This window comes from Glycine max, chromosome 20 (genome assembly GCF_000004515.6).
Source record: "Glycine max cultivar Williams 82 chromosome 20, Glycine_max_v4.0, whole genome shotgun sequence".
In the NCBI taxonomy this organism is placed as follows: Eukaryota; Viridiplantae; Streptophyta; class Magnoliopsida; order Fabales; family Fabaceae; genus Glycine; species Glycine max.
In genome coordinates this window covers 37,679,367-37,701,901 of record NC_038256.2, presented here as the reverse complement: position 1 = coordinate 37,701,901, position 22,535 = coordinate 37,679,367, and the positions used below count along the sequence as shown (strand labels likewise).

At 32.5% G+C, this 22,535-nt stretch overlaps 2 protein-coding genes across 3 annotated transcripts; one reads left to right on the top strand and one right to left on the bottom strand.

Moving 5' to 3' along the window:
• The first annotated feature begins 2,270 nt into the window (after positions 1-2,270).
• CRK68 (cysteine-rich receptor-like protein kinase) lies at positions 2,271-9,096 on the top strand. Its single transcript, XM_041013303.1, has 8 exons — positions 2,271-2,526; positions 5,315-5,911; positions 6,825-6,948; positions 7,464-7,599; positions 7,691-7,901; positions 8,020-8,257; positions 8,472-8,622; positions 8,758-9,096. The coding sequence occupies exons 1-8, from the start codon at positions 2,319-2,321 to the stop codon at positions 9,094-9,096; spliced, it is 2,004 nt and encodes a 667-aa protein (XP_040869237.1). The 5' UTR covers positions 2,271-2,318.
• Positions 9,097-10,740: 1,644 nt separating this feature from the next.
• CRK67 (cysteine-rich receptor-like protein kinase) lies at positions 10,741-22,535 on the bottom strand. 2 transcript variants are annotated; one of them, XM_014772575.3, is made up of 7 exons: positions 20,767-22,535; positions 13,039-13,185; positions 12,814-12,935; positions 12,316-12,526; positions 11,924-12,158; positions 11,685-11,838; positions 10,741-11,262 (listed from the first exon to the last, which is right to left on the bottom strand). In XM_014772575.3, the coding sequence occupies exons 1-7, from the start codon at positions 22,379-22,381 to the stop codon at positions 10,924-10,926; spliced, it is 2,823 nt and encodes a 940-aa protein (XP_014628061.1). In that variant the 5' UTR covers positions 22,382-22,535; the 3' UTR covers positions 10,741-10,923. The 2 variants fall into 2 exon arrangements, with proteins under 2 accessions (XP_014628061.1, XP_014628062.1); XM_014772576.3 differs by having other exon boundaries at positions 12,466-12,526.

Sequence of the window (22,535 nt, the reverse complement as noted above, 5' to 3'; positions counted from 1 at the left end):
ATAAAAGCTTATTCAACCATCCAATTGTGATCACTTCTTATTCCCATAACACAACCACCATGGCTGGCCGTTTCTCTTTTAAGGCCACATCTTCAATATTCTGTCTCCTTTTCATAACCACAGTCATATCTCAAGTAAACGCCAACGAAACTCCCCAAGACTTCCACTACTTCCGTGACTCCAACAACGATATCGGAAACTACACAACCATCGGCCGGTACAGCCAGAACCTTCACATTTCTTTGACCATCATCACCGCCCAAACTTTCAACACCAACGGTTTCTACGCCACCTCGAGCGGCAGCGGCATAAACAAAGTGAACGCCGTTGCGCAGTGCAGGGGTGACGGCGCACCGGCGCCGTGACTGGACCACCATGTCTTCCGATCAAACGCGTAGAAACCGTTTAACACAACCACCAATTCTATTACATAATTCACACTTAATAATAATTTAATATTGTTCATTTTATAAAAGAGATAATTTTAATATTTATAACTGAGAATATGTTTTTTTTATAATTAAAATAACAACATTTTGGATTACATACCTTTCCTGTGTGTCTGACATTAATATTTTAAAATTTATGTTTAAAATATTTTTAATGAAACATGTTTCTAAAGCATTACGCTTTCTTAAGTGGTTTTTAAAGTAAAAAGAAATTATAAAGTAATTTCTAAACCATTAGAAATAATGTTAAATAATTTCTTAAACATTACAAAATTCTTCAAATCAATTTCTAATTTTTTAATTACAATAAAACTGCTGCTCTTTTAGGTTAAGGCAGGTTAAAAATTACTAAAATCAGTTGGAATATCCCCTTCAATGTAATGGTTGAACGTTTCAAAGGAAAGCAATTAAGGCATCTTCAAATCAAAGGACGTGCTTTATTCTCACTCACACTGTTAATAGCGTATTACTTGACCGTTCATATTACATGCTTGTCGAATTGGAATTTTACGTCGAAGCTACACTGCATTGCTTTAAGATTGATATGAAGTTTTGTCCACCAATACTAAATCAAGCATGCCATGGGTTTTCCGAATCAATGTATCTTAAAATTCAAGAAAATAAATAATAGCATACTTCCTACATTTCAAAATATGTGATATTTAAAAGAAAAAAATTATTCCAAAATATATATTAATTTTACAAAATTAATGTTACATTTTTTTCAAGATTATTCTTAGTTAATGCTTAAAGCATTAATGAGTGACTAGTATTTAATTCGAGAAATAAAATTATATTATGAAGTTGTCTAATATTTTTTTATAAAATTTAATAAATTACTTATTTTTCTTAATATCTATGCAACAATCTTAAACATCATATATTTTAGAACGAATTGAGTATATATTTTTAGTCAGGATCCATCCTTTTAATTTTATAATTGTCAGAGTTTCAGAATTACCATTCGTTTTCTTCCCGACCTGTTAATCTTTATGGATCATCGAGTTCATAATGCATAAAAAAGTGTGAAACTACAAATTATAATGAGTTTCTAATTCGTATTAGACATTTAAACTCACACGTTTTTTAATACATTTTAGTTATTCCGGAATATATATTGTATTTCGGAATAAATCATTTTTTTGTTGAATTTTAGAATAGATAATTGATTTATGTAGAAAAATTTTGGATATGACTTTGACTTTTACTTTGGATTCATTCAAAGAGGCTATTATTGACTCAATAAAATTGCTCTTGTTCCTACCCGCCAATCAACCTACTCTTCCCTTTACCACCCCACCCTGCATTCACTCTGTCATGTTTTTTTTTTTTTTTGGTTTTATGGTCATAGGAAATTATGATTCAGTTGTAAAATTTCATACAATAAAATTATAATTTTTTTATTGTTGATGTACAACACAATCATAATTTTATTATACTTCATTTTTACATTTTCATATAAATAAAGTTTGATTCCAATACATGCTTCTTTTTTCTACGAACACAAGATAAATAAAATTATAACGAAATCATTTCATAGTATTATCACGCTTTAATTTATTGCATAATAAAATAATAATTTTGTTGTGTATTTTTTTTCTTCCAAATAGTATTTTTGTTACATAAAGATGAGTACAAATTTTTTTACAAAACTAAATCATAATTTGGTTGTATGTAAAATTCACACCTTTCTTGTGTAAGGAAAATATGATGCCATAATATTGAGTCATCTTAGAATTTTGATGGAATTAGGGACCAATAACAAAAATAAAAGATATTGGGACCAACACCAACTCCATTCGGTAGTCCCCGAAAAGAAAAGCTCCTTCATTGTGAGTTGTGAGTTCTGAATCCCAGGGAACAATTACAATGGCGGTTGTTTCTTTTTGGCTCCTTTCCTTTGTTTTATGTCTCTTTATGATAATTACCTCACAAGCCAGTGCCCAGACATGTGATAACAGCAGAGGCAACTACACAATAAACAGCACCTACCACAACAACCTCAACACCCTCTTATCCAGTTTCTCTTCCCACACGGAAATCAACTACGGTTTCTACAATCTCTCATATGGTCAAGGCACAGACAAAGTATACACCATTGGACTCTGTACAGGTGATCAAAACCAGGATGACTGCCTCAGATGCCTCAACGTTTTTTTATCGAGTTGATATTTATCGAGTCAGTATTTCATAGCAACATTTTTTAAAATAATTTATTAAATGTAATTTAACTAGTGACTCAATATTTTGACGAATGGTTCAAGTTTTAAAATTATGAATGAAAGATAATAGAAAGTTTCAAAAATATTATATATAGGAACCAATTACAGTATTTCATTGCAAATATGAAACAAAAGTGGTGTAGAAGCCAGAGACGGATCTATATTTTACACTACTTTTTTATTTTTTTTGAAAACCATGTAGTGAGTAGTATAGTAAATTGCATTAGAATATATCTTTGTTATTCAGTCATTTATTTTATCAAATTCTATTTATGTAGGGGGTAAAATTTTATGTTCTTATACAATTTGACCTTTGTTGTGGCCCAATTTTTGTTAGTTAAAATAAAATAATTTATTTGCAAAATGGGCACTCTCTTCTTTTGCCATCACTGCATCAAATTAATTTGTTTGCAAGCTCCCAACAGCACTCGTGACATGTTGATAGGCAACAGAAATCAATCAACAGCACTGGTAGCAATAAAGACTAAGGAAGGAGTTGGATCTCATATTCGAAGTTGGAACGAATGCAAAAACGTAAAGAGATGAGTTTGCATATAGTTCTCTCCGCAGGGTCTGGCATCCTTCATTTTCCCCCGGGAGCACATTTGGATGCGCAGCGTCTTCTTTTGGTTCTTGGACATTCAGCTGCTCAATCCACAAACCAAACCCCGTAGTTAAACCTCCCTTTCCTTTTCACCAACTTCTTATTTTGGGGACTATTACCAAATGTTTTCCATTAATTACATGTTAAATTTATTTTTAATCAAAAAGATGTTCTTTCTTTGGCCAGGTATCAATGGAAGAAGGAAAAGAAATTAAGGGAAACTTGCAGAGAATAAGTGAGAGAGTGCGTGAAGAGGGGAGGGACAGGTTGAGTGAGTTGCCTGGTGGTGTTCTGTTCCATATAATGAAATTTATCAACATTCAAAATGCGGTTCAGACTTGCATCCATGGGAGAATCTTTGGAAATGTCTCACTACTCTCTCCTTTTTATGAAATCCTAATAGATGTTCTACAATTGAAATCCTAATTTTGTGAAAGTAATTGAATGAAACTGTGAGAACAGAAAAGATACTCTCTTCTTAATTCCTAATAGAAATAGTAATTGATTTTTTAAAGTTTAAAAATATATTGTATATAAAAATAATCAATAATAATTATTTAATATAAATTAACATATCATCCGAATCAAATATTAAAACTTATAATTCAACCTAAAGTTTAATGGATATAAATGAGTTGAGTGGACTGATACAAATAATACACACAAATTATTTGAGTTAATTTGATCCTTTAAAAATAAAAATTCGCCAATGAGTCATATTCACAAATTATTTGATATTGATATTTACCATGAAAAAAACAAAAAAAATTATGCAACATTAATGTGTTGGTAATAATATACTAGATATCCCAGACTAATATGTTACTTTATAGTTTTTTGCTTAGCAACTTATTAAATTCACAAATTAATATCCCAGACTAATATATTACCTTATAGTTTTTTTCTTACCAACATTAATGAGAGATTGGAAGGAACAGGCCCGTGAACACGTTTCTACTTTTAATTAGCCTGTTTGGTTTATATATATATATATATATATAGCTTAAAATAAATTGTACTGAAATTAAAAATATACCAACTTAATTATCACAAAAACACTACAAAACTTCTCAAAAGACTCAACCCAAAGCAATCACGTCATATAGCAATCAAGAATAACCAGGAACTCTGAACCCGCGCTTTTGCTTAATCAATGAAAAAACCTATCCTATCTAATAGAAAAAATCAGAACAAAGAGTGAGAAAGTGTAGGCGAAAAAGTTGGCTAAAATGTTATATATTTATACAAGATGTTTATTTCTATTTTATCTCATTTTGTTTAATATTTTTTTATTATATAACATTTCATGTCACATTTTCTATTTGTCTATTATCTCACTAAATATTTACCATTGAACCACTTTTCTTTTTCCAACAGTTCTGATTCGAAGGTTGTGGCTTGAACATGTTACATTGAATTTACTTACGAGCGGATTTGAATTCTTGAATATAACAAAATCGAAAATTAAGAGAACCTGCTATTGATTGAAATTTGTGGGTCGTGTTTTGTCTTTCCAACCGGAAAATGTTATATAAATGGAGAGGAATCGTACTTGGTAAAATGGGTTCACTTAAGCTCCTTTTTAACATGCTAAAAAATTGGTAATACTGTATTGTTTTTAAAATAAGTTGAAAATCTCAATCAATTGGTTCATATCAAATAAATAGAACATGACATTTCTTTCCTACTGTATCGTAGAAGACTTTGGTAGTCAGTGAAGCACTTCAGCATTCAACAACAACAGAAGAAAAAATCAAACACTTCACCATTCCCCCGAACAGATAAAAGCTTGTGTAACTCTGTAAGACATCAATCCGAACACAAGAGGACAACTACAATGGCCTCTGTTTCTTTCAGCCTCCTTTGTTGTCTCTTTGTCATAATCATATCACAAGCCAGCTCCCAGACACCCTGTGATAACAGCAAAGGCAACTACACGATCCATAGCACGTATCACAACAACCTCAACACCCTCTTATCCAGTTTCTCTTCCCACACAGAAATCAAGTATGGGTTCTACAATTTCTCATATGGCCAAGGCACAGACAAAGTATACGCCATTGGTCTCTGCAGAGGCGATCTTAAGCCCGATGAGTGCCTCAGAATCCTCAACGATACCAGAGTCTCTCTCACAAAGGACTGTCCAAACCAAAAAGAGGCTATTATGTGGACTGTTGAGTGCATGTTGCGCTACACTAACCGCTCCATATTGGGTGTCATGGAAAACCAACCTACGAATCATAACTACTACGATAAGAATGTAACAGGTTCGGTGAACCAATTCAATGATGCCCTCGAGAGCTTGATGAGGAATCTAACACGCACAGCTGCATCAGGTGATTCTCGCAGTAAGTATGCTACAGCTAGTGCAAAAGCTCCAAATTTTCAAACCATATACGCTCAAGCACAGTGCACGCCTGATATATCGTCTGAAGATTGCACCAAGTGTTTGGAGGAAGCTATCTCAATAATTCCAGAGTGTTGCAGTGGCAAGGCTGGAGGTAATGTTGTAAAACCCAGTTGTAGAATTAGATTTGACCCTTACATCTTCTACGGACCTACGCTGAAGTTAGACCCAGATGCACCACCAACGACCCCACTACAATCACCATCCACCAACAACACTTCTTCCCAAGGTAATCGTTAGGTTTTACTCATATTGCTTACAGCTTCATAATTATAATAGAACAACCAAACAGAACCCCAGGATTTCTTTTTTAATCTATCTCTCCATACACTTTCAACCTAAAATTGAAAGAGTTATGGAGCTAGAATGTCATATCGATCAGAAATAAGATAAATTTCTTATCAGAGTTCTTAACTTATTTATGTGAATCCTACAATTTATTCTTATATTGTATATTTTTATTTTAACTTAAAATGTTGTTTTTTTGTGATTATCTTAATGTATTAATTTATTTATATTATAATTTTAAAATAAAAATATTAAATATGTAGCAGGGTATTCTTCACACCTAAACTCATGTTGATTTTATGAATCAATTCTTCCCTTTTCTTAATCTAATGAAAATATTACATATAGTTGTGTAAAGTTGTATGTGTTCTGTAACTTTCTCCATCTCTCAGCAACTTGAAAATGATTATAGGATACCGGTTGACTATTTATATCTTGAGAGATACAGAAAAAGAAAAAGAGGAGAAATAGATAATTCATATATGATTGATTATGTAATATGATAGAAAGAAAAATGAAAGGCAATGACAAGGTGTTTTTGATCCATCAATATCCAAATATATCATAACCCTTTAACAATTTTTACAATTTTTTTTTGTATCACTCATCATATCTCACCCAAAAATAAAAATATCACGCGTCATATCTCACACTTTCTTCTCATATCTCTGCTTCTTTGTTTCTCTTTAATATTTGTTGTAAAATTATTGTACAAATCACATTTCTTAAATTTAAAATATGTAAACCAAAGGAAATTTTTAAAAAATGGGGCTTATGCTAGTGTGATGACCTTTTCAGTATATTTAGCTGATGGACTTTTGTGTATTTTGTTAATCTTGATCCATGTTGTGCAGGAAAAAGCAACACGTCACGAACTATCATCGCCATAGTAGTGCCAGTTGGTAGTGTTGTTTTGGTGCTCAGTCTTTTCTGCATCTATCTAAGACTCTGGAAGCCAAGGAAAAAAATTGAAAGTAAGTCTGAAGGCTCTAAACATGGATTTATCGTCATTTGTTTATAAAAAACAGTCTTACAATTTAAAGGTGCAGTAGTTTAACATAAATCATAACTGAACTCTTTCTGCTTTACAGTATTGCTTCTATTAAATAATGCGAGAAACAATTCATTTGGCGGAAAATAATAGATAAATGTTTCAATAGTTCAAAGCATGCTTTCCTCAATCACTTTTAGCAAGGAATAAGGAATGATAACAGGGAAAATAAATTTTGCCATTTCCTTCTAGTTTTCGATTGAGAAATTATATCTCTCAATGTTAGTTTTTGACTGCATTCATTGATCACATATGAATAACTCACTAATAGTAGTAGTCTAGCTAGTAGCTAGGTAACAGGGGAAATCAATTTAGCAATCTGCTTCTGATTATTTCTTGAGAAATTAAATCTCTAGATGTTATTTTTTTGCCTGCATTCATTTATCATATCTAAATATACTCACTAATTTTACCCGGATCCTCGTGCATGTGAAGTTAAAAGAGAAGAAGATAAGGATGAAGATGAAATTACATTTGCTGAGTCATTGCAATTTAACTTTGACACCATTCGAGTTGCTACAAACGAATTCGATGATTGTAATAAACTTGGACAAGGCGGTTTTGGAGCTGTTTACAAAGTAAGAAGACACTTTTCATTCAGATAAAAATCACCTCTTCATCAAAACTTGGTATATTCGGATACTGTACTTGACTGTGATATATTTTCAGGGTCAGCTTTCCAATGGACAAGTGATTGCTGTCAAAAGGTTGTCAAGGGATTCTGGGCAGGGAGATATGGAATTCGAGAATGAAGTGCTTTTAGTGGCTAAGCTTCAGCACCGAAATTTAGTTAGGCTACTTGGTTTCTCCCTGGAAGGAAGAGAAAGGCTACTTGTCTATGAATTTGTTCCAAATAAAAGCCTTGATTACTTCATATTTGGTAAGTTAGAATATCAGCATAATTAGACTGCTACTCTGTTTCCTAGTTCTGGTTCAAGACATACTACTGACTACTAAATTTTTTTTAACATTTATATGGTTTCGGTGTGTATATATAGATCCAATAAAGAAAATACAATTGAATTGGCAAAAACGCTACAAAATCATTGGAGGTATTGCTCGAGGAATTCTCTACCTTCATGAGGATTCTCGATTGCGAATTATACATCGAGACCTCAAAGCAAGCAACATTCTCTTAGATGAACAAATGCATCCTAAGATATCAGATTTTGGGATGGCAAGATTGATTCGCGTGGATCAAACTCAAGGAAATACAAGTAGAATTGTTGGAACCTAGTAAGTGTGAGCATATAAACTTATATTTTGTTATAGAAGCTTAATTTCAATCAACTGTCAAGTAAAACATTTTACATTATCAACCTATTGCCACTCATGCTTAGTTGTGAAAGTTTAGTTTCAATCAAAACTGTCAAACAAAATATTTTACATTACCTTGAAAAGTGTTACTAAAATGTATGAGTAATTAAACTTGCTTGTGGTTGGCATGCAGTGGATATATGGCACCTGAGTATGCAATATATGGCCAGTTTTCAGCAAAATCAGATGTTTTTAGTTTTGGTGTATTGGTTCTTGAGATTGTAAGTGGCCAAAAAAACTCTGGTATTCGTCGTGGGGAGAACGTGGAGGATCTATTGACCTTTGTAGGTTCTTCCTTTCTTCTTAATTAGTATATTTTCATTGTCATTACATAATAGGATTGGAAATTTATTTCTTAGTTCACAGAACAAATGGAATTGTGAAGTAACTAGCATCAGCAATTGAGCAAATTCATGCAGGTATGGCGAAATTGGAGGGAAGGAACAGCTACAAATATTGTAGATCCCACATTAAATGATGGTTCGAGAAATGAAATAATGAGATGCATCCACATTGGATTATTATGTGTTCAAGAAAATGACGCTGGCAGACCAACCATGACTTCTGTTGTGCTCATGCTAAACAGCTACTCTCTCAGTCTCCCTGTACCTTCAGAACCTGCATTTGTTGTGGATAGTAGAACTAGAAGCCTTCCATCATCAGAACTCACGGAGCATAACTCAAGCCAAACAAGATCAAGTGAATCAACTCAGAATTCCGTAAATGAGGCTTCAATTACTGAGCTATATCCTCGCTAGATTTCGCTCAAACGGGTTATATATACTCATTTGCTTATTCGAATAAATGAAAAGCAATATAAATTTCTCAACTAAATATAATACAATATCTTGAAAGTCGCCTTATTTGTTGGTGTGATATATTTTTTAAATAGACCATATTGGCATACGCTTATATGCAAATGGTAATTAATGAAATTTTCACAATATATATATTTTTAATTATTTACGTTTTGTCTCTATTTTTTTACTAGACCAGCTAACATTTTTATTTTCTTTTCATACCTCTCTCAAAATTATTTGCAAAAAAAAATATTATGGAAATAAAATTATCTTATATATAAATTCTCCTTATTGACTTGTAAATTCTTTTAAAATATATTTAAAACTTATCATAAAAGATAATAAGAGGAATAAGAATTATTCAACAGGATTGGTATGAGTGCGAGGATTATTAGACCTGGCTGTTATGTGAGGTACGAGACTGACTTTCCATTCTATGGGCCTCCGGCACCGTGACTGGACCGCCATGTCTTCCGTAACCGTAGAAGTTGGTTTCCTTGAATAATAGTAACAATAACTAATAAAACTTCTTGGAAGGTACTTGCAATTTGGCACCACACCATCTAAACCCCAAGAAAAAAACAGCTGCTTCTTGCTAATTATAGTTATAGCAATTATAATAAGTTTTATGAATGTAAAATGTTTTATATTCTCAATTAATTATGAATTTTAAGATTATTATTATAAAATTTAATATTTAAACAATTTTATTAGATAATTCACATTCATTAATAAGTTAACATTGTTTATTTTTTCAAGGGAAAAAATTAATATTTATAACTAAAACAACAAAATTTTAGATTGCATGCCTTCATGTGTTTGCCTGGCATTAATATTTTAAAATTTCTATTTAAAATAGTTTTAATGAAACATTTTTAAAGTATTTCGCTTTCTTAGCGTTTTTTAGAGTAAAAAGAAGTTATAAAGTAATTTCTTAACCATTATAAATAATGTTAAATAATATTTTATATATTAAAAAATTATTCAAATCAAATTCTAAATTTGACTGAAATATATTAACTAATACATTATATTATATTGATGAATATTCAATACTCTTGAGACTAGTTATATAATTTTATTACTTTAGCGATTACCTAAAAGTAGGGATGATGCTTTATTGGTTTAATTACTTGTTTTGTTCTTATAAATTTGCGTCGTAGTCCCAGTATAGCTTTGTATGATTGTATCATGCTAGTAGGATAAATCAGCCTTAATTAAAAAAAATGAAACGTGTTTAATATGAAAAAATTCTTAGAAATATGTTATGACCCACTCTAAGGGAATAATCGATACAAACACTAACTCAAATGTCTTTTAACCTGGCAATGCTAAAGATCACAATGAACTATACTCTAACAAAACAAAAGATTTTTGAAAATTTGACAGTTCATTTGTATTTTACATCTCAAGAATAACAAATATATCTCAATCACTCAACAGAGAGGTAGCTAAAATTCACCAAACAAGGTCTCATCATTCAAATATGGTAATAGACTTGGCTCAAAATATAAAGTTATCCAACCATAACATATCAAGCCTAATGAATTGGGTGAAATGAAAAATGAAAAATAAAATAAAATAACCACTCTTATCCATATAGTTCCATTTTATTGAAGTGAAACAAAATAGTCAAAATAACCAAATACTAACCACCGCTCAAAATAGAGGTCCTACCAAAAAGTGAAACTTTGGGGAGGAGTATATTAACATAAGTGCCAAATGAAAGTTTATTATACATTAGAAACAAAAGTAGACAATGCTATCAAATAAGAAATTAAATAATTATCTAGGATAAAAATTACTAGCCGACATCTCATTAATAGAGAATAGCACAGAACCATTGGCAGCTTGACTCAAACTTGATTCTTGTTGTATAACGATCTCTGGATCCATTCTACGTCTGTGTAAGAGAAATGCTGGTTCTTGTGGAGATGGCAATTCAAGTGAGTGGTTGTTAAAATATGAAATAATCGTTGTTATTGTAGGTCTATCATTTAGATTTTCTTGAACACACAATAAACCAATATGAATGCATCTAAGAACTTCCATTTGTGAATATCTTTCTTTTATGTTTGAATCCAAGATGCTTAGCGGTTCCTGATCCTTCCATTGTCTCCAAACCTATGAAAGTTTATCAAAATTAATATGCATATTATAACATTTATATAAATTAAAATCAATTTTGATTTATATTATATTATAGATTTAAATACTTTTTTATCATTATAATTTAGTGTGTTTTTTTGTTCTTGCAAATGTTTTTGTTTTATTTTAATCCTTTCAAATTAATTTTATTTTTATTTTTTGTCCTTTAAGCAGTTAGATAATATTTTTTATTATTTAAAATGTTATGTAAATTACTTTAAGAACGAAAACAAAACAAACATAATTTGTAAGAAATAAAATCTTTCAAAAAATATTATAAAAACAAAAAAAATTACATTACAAAGAATAAAAAGATAATTAAGACTATATTATATATATATATATATATATATATATATATATATAATTATTTAAAAATTCTAGATTGTTATACTCACATAACCCATGAGCCCTTCCACAACATTGTGTGACTCATAAGCATTCACGCTCCTTTTTCCAGTAATAATCTCAAGAATCATGACGCCAAAACTAAATATATCTGACTTTTCAGAAAATTGTCCAAGCATTGCATATTCTGGTGACATATAGCCACTACAAAAAAAAAAAACATTTATCTAAACTATAACATGTAAAAGTGAGATCACAAGAAGAAAATATATAGATGAGAAAAACTTACTATGTTCCAACAATTCTATTAGTATTTCCAAGATCTTGATCAATTTCAACAATTCTAGCCATGCCAAAATCTGATATTTTAGGGTTCATATTTTCATCTAATAAAATATTACTAGATTTAAGATCACGATGTATAACTTTAAGTCGAGAATGTTCATGTAAATAAAGAATTCCCATAGCAATTCCTTTTATGATCTTGTAACGCTCCAACCAACTTAATTTTTGTTGTTGACCACCTACAAAAAAAAATTATTAAATTAAATAGGGAAAGCAAGTAAAACATATTTTATAGCAAATCACTTGAATTAATTTAAGGTATGGTGTTTTAAAACCATACATAATGTATAAATCACTTTAACTTAAAAAAAAAGTTTAAGGTTGAAGGGGTCTAACCAAATAAAAGGTAATCAAGGCTCCCATTTGGCATATATTCATAAATAAGAATTTTTTCTTGATCTTCTAAGCAGAAACCTATAAATGTCACAAGATTTCTATGCTGTAACTTGGCTATTAATAAAATTTCATTCTTAAACTCAGTTGAACCTTGCTTAGAACTTGTTGAAAGCCTCTTGACAGCTACACGTCGACCATCACAAAGAATACCCTAAAAGCATATAAATCATCAATAGTTGTTTGAGTTTAAAACATGATAAAGAAAAGGAAAATAAAAGTCTGAGAAATGTTAAAAACCATCTTTTTAATATATTTTTTAAACATACTCGGTTATTTTTATTTAAAATTTTGTAATTTTTAATTTCTTATTTAATGAGTTTCTCTCTTATTTTTTTTTGTAATTTTTAATAAATTTTAATTAATAATAGAGTGTGTAAAAAAATATATTATAAGGTGTGTTGAAAATAATCCTTTAAAAGTTTTATCAAATTTTCTTACCTTATGAACTTCTCCGAATCCACCTTTTCCAATTTTATTCTCATGTGAGAAATTATCTGTTGCTGCTTTAATTTTAATCAAATCGAATTGCAATCCCTCTAAATTGATACTTTCATGACCAACTACACCAAAATATTTAAACATTTGAATTAGGTTAGCAAATTTCTTAAAACTTACGAAATAATAACATTTGAAGTATAATTTTATCCCAATCACAATACATACAGTTTTTTCTGAGAAGAGTTTTGTAGATAATACTTTTGCTTGTTTTTCTCCATCGCAAATAGCAGCAAAAGGAAAGGAGTACCGCCGAGACAACGATGAGGACAACAACTATGATAATAATTGACCGTGACCTACCTTTATTGTTTTCTACAAAAGAAGTTAACACATGTCCTTCAGGCACCGATCGATATAATAATTGTTAATGAGTCATGATGACAATAGCAGAAATGCCTTGCTATAGGAAGAGAAAAGAAAAGAAGAAAGTGACAAGAATTGTGAAGTGTAATAGTGATAACTAGAAGGTAAATGTAATTATTGTAAAGAATGAGTTGAATGTTATGGTCACTTACCATATAAAACAATTTTACTGTTTTATGACAAATTCATTTCATCCCAAATTATTATTAATATAATTTTAAAAATAAATATTTTAAAATTTAATAAATTTATCATATATAATTATTTGTGATTAATTAAATAATAATAATATAAAATTACATGATCCGACATAATATTTTCCATTAAAGTATTTTACTTTGTACTTTGACAGTGTTTTTAGTAAAAAAAAAATTAAATCAATCATAATATTGATATAAAATATTTATCATTTTAAATGATGATCACCGATGAGAAATCTAATTGATTATCTTTTTGTAAAAAAGAAATTTAATTATATTTTTTCATTTATAAAATTTAAAACAAGATCTTAAGGAAACAAGTTCAATAAGACGTACACCAACAACTTATTAATATTAAATACTTGCATCAAATTATTAAAGTAATTAATATGGTGTCAAAAGATTATGGAGCGATATTCTAAGATCAAAGTATGGAGGACAAAGAGGTTTAGAAATTTTGGTGGAGGAAAAATAAATTTTCTATATGGTGGAGGGACCTTCCTAATACGTGTGGTGGATCAAATGAGTCAAAGTGGTTTGAGTCTGAGGTGGTTTGGAAGGTTGGTATGGGGGACAAGGCTAGATTTTGGAGTGATTGTTGGGTGGGGCAACAATCTTTAGCGTCAAAGTACCCTAGATTGTTCTTAAATTCATCTCAAAAGGAGGCTACTATTGCAAACATGGGTTATTGGAAGGGAGGGCAGTGCTATTGGAATTTTACTTGGCATAGGGGGTGGTTTGAGTGGGAGCAAAATTTGTTTGATAGGTTGGTGGAAGAAGTGGAAGGAATACCATTACAAAAGGAAGTTATGGATAGTTGGCGGTGGCTACTGTAACTACTGGGTCCTATGACACAAAATCATTATTTGTGGCTCTGAATAATCTCTTGTTGGGGTCTACACTTGACCCTTTGCTTGTTGAAATGTGGAACTTAAAGCTCCCTCCAAAGATTAACATTTTTCTTCGGAGACTTTTTCGAAATAGACTACCCAGTGGAGATAACTTTGCAATAAGAAATATGGGAGGAGGTGGACATTGCTTCACATGCCCTTTTTGTGGAATACATGATGAATCGATGGCTCATACTCTATTATGGTGCCCCTGTGCAGTGGATATGTTGGTAGTTGATTAGATGATAGTTGATAGTTAATAGTTTTAGAGAATTGTTTTAGAAAGAAGGCTATGTCATTGATTTCTTGGATTGTCAATTACAACATACCTATTGCCTATTTATAGGCTCAAGACACCAACCTCTCAATGGTGGTGAATGTTTCTACATTACTTTAGGTCTTTCTAGAGTTTTCATGATAGATTAGTATCATGATAGTTCTAGATTCTTCTATCTTATACATACACTTATAGTTCTAGATTGTTCTACCATATTTATACACATTATAGTTTTAGATTGTTCTACCATATTCATATACACTATAGTTTTAGATTGTTCTACCATATTCATACATATTATATTTAAGAATATTCTAGAAATTTGTAGCAATTTCAACACTCCTCCTTGATGCAAATTTCTGTGACTCCGAGCATAGCTCGTAATTCTTCAAATCTTGGTCTCGGCAAAGCCTTCGTGAATATGTCTGCAATTTGATCTTCTGTTCTGCAGTAGTCAAGTTTGATCTCTTTAGTTGCTTCAGCTTCTCTGATAAAGTGATACTTGATTGCTATGTGTTTTGTTCTGTTGTGATGAACTGGATTCTTCGCCATTGCAATTGTTGATTTGTTGTCACAGTTGATTTTAGTAGGCTCATCTTGTTTCCCGTGTAGATAAGATCATCTACATATAGAGAGAGTAAGAGAGTGTTCTGACCTTGAGACTTAATGTAAAGTGTAGGCTCACTCTTGCTCCTCTTGAATCTTCGATCCATGAAATACTGATCGATTCTGCTATATCATGCTCGAGGTGCTTGCTTCAAACCGTAGAGTGTTTTTCTTAGTCTTAACACTTTGCTTTCTTTGCCTTCAGACACGAATCCTTGTGGCTGCTCCACATAGATCTCTTCTTCAAGTACGCCCTTAAGGAAGGCGGATTTGACATCTAGTTGATGGATACTCCATCCTTTTTGTGACGCAAGAGCTATTAGAACTCTTATGGTATCAAGACGAGCTATTGGTGCAAATGTCTCATTGTAGTCAATTTTGGGTTGCTGTGAGTAACCCTTAGCTACTAGCCTCACCTTGTGTTTCTGTATGGTGCCATCAGGGTTGAGCTTTGTCTTATAGACCCACTTAACCCCAATGATATCTTTTACGATTTACTAACTCCCATGTGTTGTTTTTCTCGATTATCTGTATCTCTTCTTCCGTTGCCTTGACCCATACTTCCTGCTTTGATGCTTCTTCAAAGCTTCCAGGTTCAAGTATGGCCAAGTTATAGGTTTCATATATGTCCACCAAAGATCTTACTCGTCTTGGAGTAGACTCTGGTGATCATAGTTCTTGATCTTGTTGTTGTGGTAGAGGTGAAGGTGGTTCACCTGGGTCTTCTTCCTCAGCTTCTTCTTGAGGTAGTTGAGCGGGTATAAGAACGTTCTTCTCCACTTTTTCTTCATCCCAATTCCAAGAAGCGTACTCATCAACTTCAACATCTCGACTGATGACGAGTTTCTTAGTTTGCAAGTTGTAGACACGGTAGCCCTTAGAGATATTGCTATACCCAAGGAAGATACCTCGTATAGTCTTGTCTTCAAGCTTATGCCTCTTCATGTCTAGAATATGAATGTAGCATATAGATCCAAAGACCCTTAGGTGCTTTGCTGATGGCTTCTTCCCGTCCCAAGCTTCAATTGGAGTCTTGTCTTTTACAAACTTAGTTGGACATCTGTTGAGTATGTAAACAGCAGTGTAGACTGCTTCAGCCCAGAATGTGTTAGGTAATCTCTTTTCCTTGAGCATCGATCTAGCCATCTCCATAACCGTGCGATTCTTTCTCTCGGACACTCCATTTTGTTGAGGAGAATATGCGACTGTAAGTTGTCGCTCAATGCCTTAATCCTCACAAAATCTGTCAAACTCGCAAGAGGTGTACTCTTTGCCGCGATCACTTCTTAGTACTTTTATCCGTTTTCCACTTTGATTTTCAGCAAGGGCCTTGAAATTTTTGAATACTCCAAAGACTTCTGATTTTTCTTTTAGAAAATATACCCATGTCATTCTAGAGAAGTCATCAATGAAGAGTATGAAGTACCTGTTGTTCCCATGTGATGGTGTCCTCATTGGTCCACAAACGTCCGTATGTATCAGCTCCAATAGATCTTTCGCTCTCCATGCTCCGCTTGTTGAGAAAGGAAATCGGTGTTGCTTACCAAGGAGACATCCTTCACACACTTCATTGTTCTCCTTTATGCTTGGAAGATCTCTCATCATATTCTTCTCATGTAACAACTTCAAGGCATGTGCGTTGAAGTGGCCAAATCTTCGATGCCATAGCCATGAATCATCAACTTGTACCTTTATGGCAATGTTTGTTGCATATTTTAAATTTAGAGGGAAACTTCTATTGCTCTTATTCATCTTTACTTGGGCTATCTCAGACCTTTTATTTTTGTTGTCTAAGATTTTGCATACACCTCCTTCAAAGTGAAGTGTGCAGCCTCTCTCCATCATTTGACCAATGCTTAGAAGATTTTCTTTTAGACTGGAAACTAGTAAGACATCATGGATGAGTCGCGTACCTTTATCTGTCTCCACCATGACAGTGCCTTTGCCTTTTGATTCAACCACACTTCCATTTCCCAGTCGAACTTTGACTTTGACAGACTCATCAATACTTTTGAAAATAGTCTCATCCTTGGTCATGTGATTGCTACATCCACTATCCAAGTACCAGTTTCCTCCCTTTTCTTTTATTGAGTCTTGAGTGGCATAGAACGTACATTGTTCTTGATCATGCTCCTCTGCGATATTAGCTTGATGCCTATTTTTGTTGCGACAATTTTTCTCTACGTGCCCAAACTTCTTGCAATGGTTGCATTGTGGCATATTACGGAACCAAAAATTTTTCTCTGCGTGGCCTTCGCCTTTTGCATATATTGCATGGAGGATTTTTATATGTTTTGTTCTTAAGGAAATTCCTAGAACCTTCTCTTCTTCTGGAAGTTTCTCTATAATTTTTCTTTCCTCCATTTTCTTTGTTTTGGGGCTGAAATTTAAACTTTGACTGAAAGGCATTTTCAATTGTATCTTCTTTATGCCTATATAGTCTTTGCTCATATGCTTCAAGAGAGTCCACAAGTTTTGTCTCTGATAGAGTGGACAGATCTTTGGTTTCCTCAATCGTTGTCACGATTGGGTCAAACTTTTGGGGCATAGTAATTAGAATTTTCTCAACAATTTTCTTGTCAAGAATATCTTCCCCAAAAGCTCTCATTTGATTAACTATTCCTTTAACTTTAGAATAGTAATCTTTAACTGTCTCAGACTCCTTCATCTTCAATAGTTCAAAATCTCTTCTTAGAGATTGAAGTTTAATGGCACGTACCTTAACACTTCCTTGAAACTCCTCCTGCAATGTGTTCCACGCTTCTTTAGCAGTCTTAGCTCCCATAATTCTTAGGAAAATTGGATTAGTCACCGCTTGTTGCAAGGTGAACAACGCCTTTGAATTTTTCTGTTTATTTTTCTTCAACTCTTTTTCTTGAGATGCATTAAGAGCTGAAGTATCCACGGGAATGGTGAAGCCTTCTTCTACTATGTCCCATAAATCTTGAGATGAAAAATATGTTTCCATTTTAACACGCCAGAAATCATAATTTTCACCATTGAAGATAGGGACAGAAATAATTGACGATTGAGTATTGTTATCCATAGCTTAGAAAAAATATTATTAGAGTGGGTTAATAGTACAAAGGAAATTTTTGAAGTAGTTGGGAGAATTTTGGAATTGTAGGTAGGTAAGATAACTACGCCCAATGTATGACCGAGCGTAGCTCTGATACCACTGTTGGTAGTTGATTAGATGATAGTTGATAGTTTTAGAGAATTGTTTTAAAAAGAAGGCTATGTCATTGATTTCTTGGATTGTCAATTACAACATACCAATTGCCTATTTATAGGCTCAAGTCACCAACCTCTCAATGGTGACGAATGTTTCTACATTACTTTAGGTCTTTCTAGAGTTTTCATGATAGATTAGTATCATGATAGTTCTAGATTCTTTTATCTTATACATACATTTATAGTTCTAGATTGTTCTACCATATTTATACACATTATAGTTCTAGATTGTTCTACCATATTCATATACACTATAGTTTTAGATTGTTCTACCATATTCATATATATTATATTTAAGAATATTTTAGAAATTTATAGCAATTTCAACAGGATATATGGGAACGGTGTTATGCATGGTTAAAACTCTGGTGCTACCAGAATCGGTGAAATGCATTATCAACAACATCATTTGTTGTTTGATAGTAGGACTGCGCAAGCTAGGTGGAAATATGTTTGGTGTGGAGTTGCATGGGTGCTATGGAATAGTAGGAATAATATTGTGTTCCGTGGACAGAACTTTCATAATCATGAAAATGTTATCTTGTACTTCTGTGTTACGCGATATAAGGAACTTTCAATGATATATGAGAAATGCATAGAAACTAAAAAAAACATGTTATCTTGTATGTAATAAATTTAGATTAAGTTGAGAAATGCAAGAAGAGAATCGTATCTTTTTATGTTGACTTAGGATATCAACAATATAATTATTACAGATAATATTAATTAGGTTTGTCTAACTAACTCTAACTAAAAATGGTTAAGACAATCTTATCCTATGTGATTCAATAAAATAACATTCATTAATTTGTTTAGATTTTTTTATGCACAGAATTTTATTGGTTCATTTAAGATGGAATTATTTAATCTCATTTTTCATTCGAGGTAGTTAGACCACCGCTATTAATTAATATATTTAAGGCATGGTTAAAAATTAAAATAATATTTTTATAAAAATATTATTTACACATTTTATTATAACTTTTTACGTAATTTTATCATAAATTTATTAAAAAATATTAATTACTTAACTTTTTAATTAGCAAAAGGGCTATTAATTACTTAGCTAGTATGCATAAAGAGGACACTTAATACTATTTTGTAATTATTAAAAATTATTATTAAAATTTTATTTTATAATCTCTATATTTTACCAAAAAATACTCTCTATTTTAAAATAAATGACGTTTTAACAATAAAAAATCCATATTAAATTGTTTTACGATTTCGAGGAAGCATTAATTTTTAATTCTAATTTTACTCTAAGTAAATAATTAATGTGATGGAATATCAACCTTATGATAGAGAATAAATAAAAAAGATGATTTAATATAAGAGTAATAATACACCAATACCCTCTTTTTTTTTTTTGAAAAAAAAAACACTCTTATTTTAAACTCATTTCTCTTTATGTTTTTCTTTTTATCACATCATAAATTTTATCATTTCTATATTTTTTTTCTCTCCCTAGATATTTCACAAGCACAATGGATGTTCATCAAACCTTTTTCTTAAAGAAATTTATTTTACTCATTAAGTTTTGTTGTTTCTGTCAATCTGAGAAAAAAAATTAATGTCGATTACTTTGAAACGAAGGTAGCTGTGTCCACTACTAGGTGGCAAATTATTTTATACTTTTGGTTTCACTTTATTATACAGATATCATTTCACAATATTTCATTTGAGTAACAGGTTGTATACACATAATTTTTACGTAGAAAAAAAAATTATATACTGACATGAGTATCATTTAATGACATTTTTAAAAATAAACAAGTATATTTTTAACAAAAATACTTTTAATATTTTTTTATCAAGATTATATTTTTTTAAAAAGGAATAAATATTAAAATATGAAGAAACGATTTTAATTTTTTCAAATTTCAGAAACAATAAATTATACAAAAGAATTCAAAAGATATTTGTTTTTTTTTTTCAAAAGGATTGATACGAGAATTGGGAATCTCTGGAATTAAAAATAAGTTGGATAATTAAAAAGGAATAAATATTAAAATATGAAGAAACGATTTTAATTTTTTCAAATTTCAGAAACAATAAATTATACAAAAGAATTCAAAAGATATTTGTTTTTTTTTTTCAAAAGGATTGATACGAGAATTGGGAATCTCTGGAATTAAAAATAAGTTGGATAATGTGTATGTCAGTTAAATTGTTTATAATTTTTCTTTTAACAGAAAATGAAATGTTTTTTTTTTTTTGGTGTAGTTTCTTTAAAACTGCAGAAAAGTTCAGTACCATAACTTTGAAAGTTGATTAATTAGGCGATGTTTGCATGAAAAAATAGCTTGAATAGGAACATCACCTGCAGTTGTTGGAGGAGGACTGGGTTGCCTGTACGCCTCAACTCGGTCATCATCTGTGTAAAATGGGGACAATCCAAACATGATATAGCAGCTAGGAGATAGTACTTTTCCCTCTGGACTCGCCAAACAACACCATGGAATTTCGTATTTGAAAATCTTGTCTAAACAGCTGCCGCAAGCGCCATTAGATAGATCTGGCGTACATTGAGCAAGAGTATAGAGGGTTTGCTGATCATTCAGTTTTACTTCTTTTGTTCCATAATTCTTAATGGTACTGTCCTCTATCACGGACTTCACTTCAGGTAAAGCAGTCGCCATAGTCCAAGTGAAGAAGCTTTGCAGCTGGTTGGGATTGGAAGTATTGACGATACTGAAGTTTTGATAGGTTGGAGTTGTGTCCACTGTGGATATCAGGGATGAGGGATTATTGGAGTAGCGAAGCAAGCAGTGATTGTACCATATGATGGCCTCTTTGGAAGAGGGGCACTCTGAGGATATTCGTTGGGTCGCATTTAGGACACATTGCTGACAGAGAATAGTGGAAAGGTTCCCGCGGCACATGAAGAGTCCACTCACCGTGTCAGAGGGGTTTTTGCCATCGACGGTGGTCTTGGAGAAACCGGTTTTGGTGGTGACATTGGAAGACAAGGAAGAGAGAAGGGACTTGAGATTGGATAGAAAAGCGCGGTCCGTGGTGATCATGGTTTCGTTGCTGGAACAATTGTGGGAAAGATAAGCAGGATGTTGTGAGTCTGTGCTGGAAAAATTTGTGGAAACCTCTCCTGTTGGTGCCAGAGCGGTACTGGGGCGATAGAAAGGGTACACATCAGACCTAATACTACAGCTGGGAGAGGAAACAGGTGACGCTAAACCTTCACAAAACTGTTGACTATTCGCTATGGAAACATTTAGACATTTTCGGCAATCTTGGGGTGAGAGGTCAGGTGTGCACTGTGCCTCACAGTAAAGGCTCTGAAATCCTCCAGATATCCTTGCTTCCTTTGTTGCATATTTCTTTGCACCAACAGTTGAATTCGCTGCCTCATCAGCGACTTCGTTAATCGTTTTGGAAAACACACTCATCCAGTTTGTTTTGTCGGACGCATCGGAACTGGAGCATGAATAGAAGTAACTATTTAAGTCAACGGTAGAGAAGAAAGAACGGTTGGAAAAGCGAATCATGCAGTCTCGGAGCTCAATCCGGGCATCTGTGGTCAAGTAACAATTTGGATATGAATCGGAGAGTATGTCTTTGGTTGCATTTGCGACGCACTGGCTACAAAGCTGAGGGGGTAAGTCACCCCAGCACAGGAACATTCCATAGACAGTACTGTCGGAGTGGTTTCTACTGCCAACTGTGGTGTTGTAGTATTGCTTGTTAGCTGTGGCGTTGGAAGATAAATAAGACAGAAGGGTCTTCACGTTCAATTGGAAGGTGCTGTTTGGAGTGGTTAGGTTGTTTGAACAAACGCGGTCCGGAATATCACGGTCGAACTGTGCTATAGTGGTTACGAAATTGGTCAAGGTGAGAAGGATAAAGAGGTAGACAAACATGAAGGAAGCCATATGGACTTGTTTGTGAATCTTATTCTTAGATAGCAATAGCACTAGCATGCCACAGATGGATATGCTATGGTTTTTGCAGTTCTATATATAGTGTAATGGCTATGGCTTGTAGACTAGTACTTGAAACTTGAACTAAAGCCCTTCATTGCCTAGCAGAGGAAAGTAGCCAGAGGACCCCAGTCAACGAAGCAGTAAGTCACGA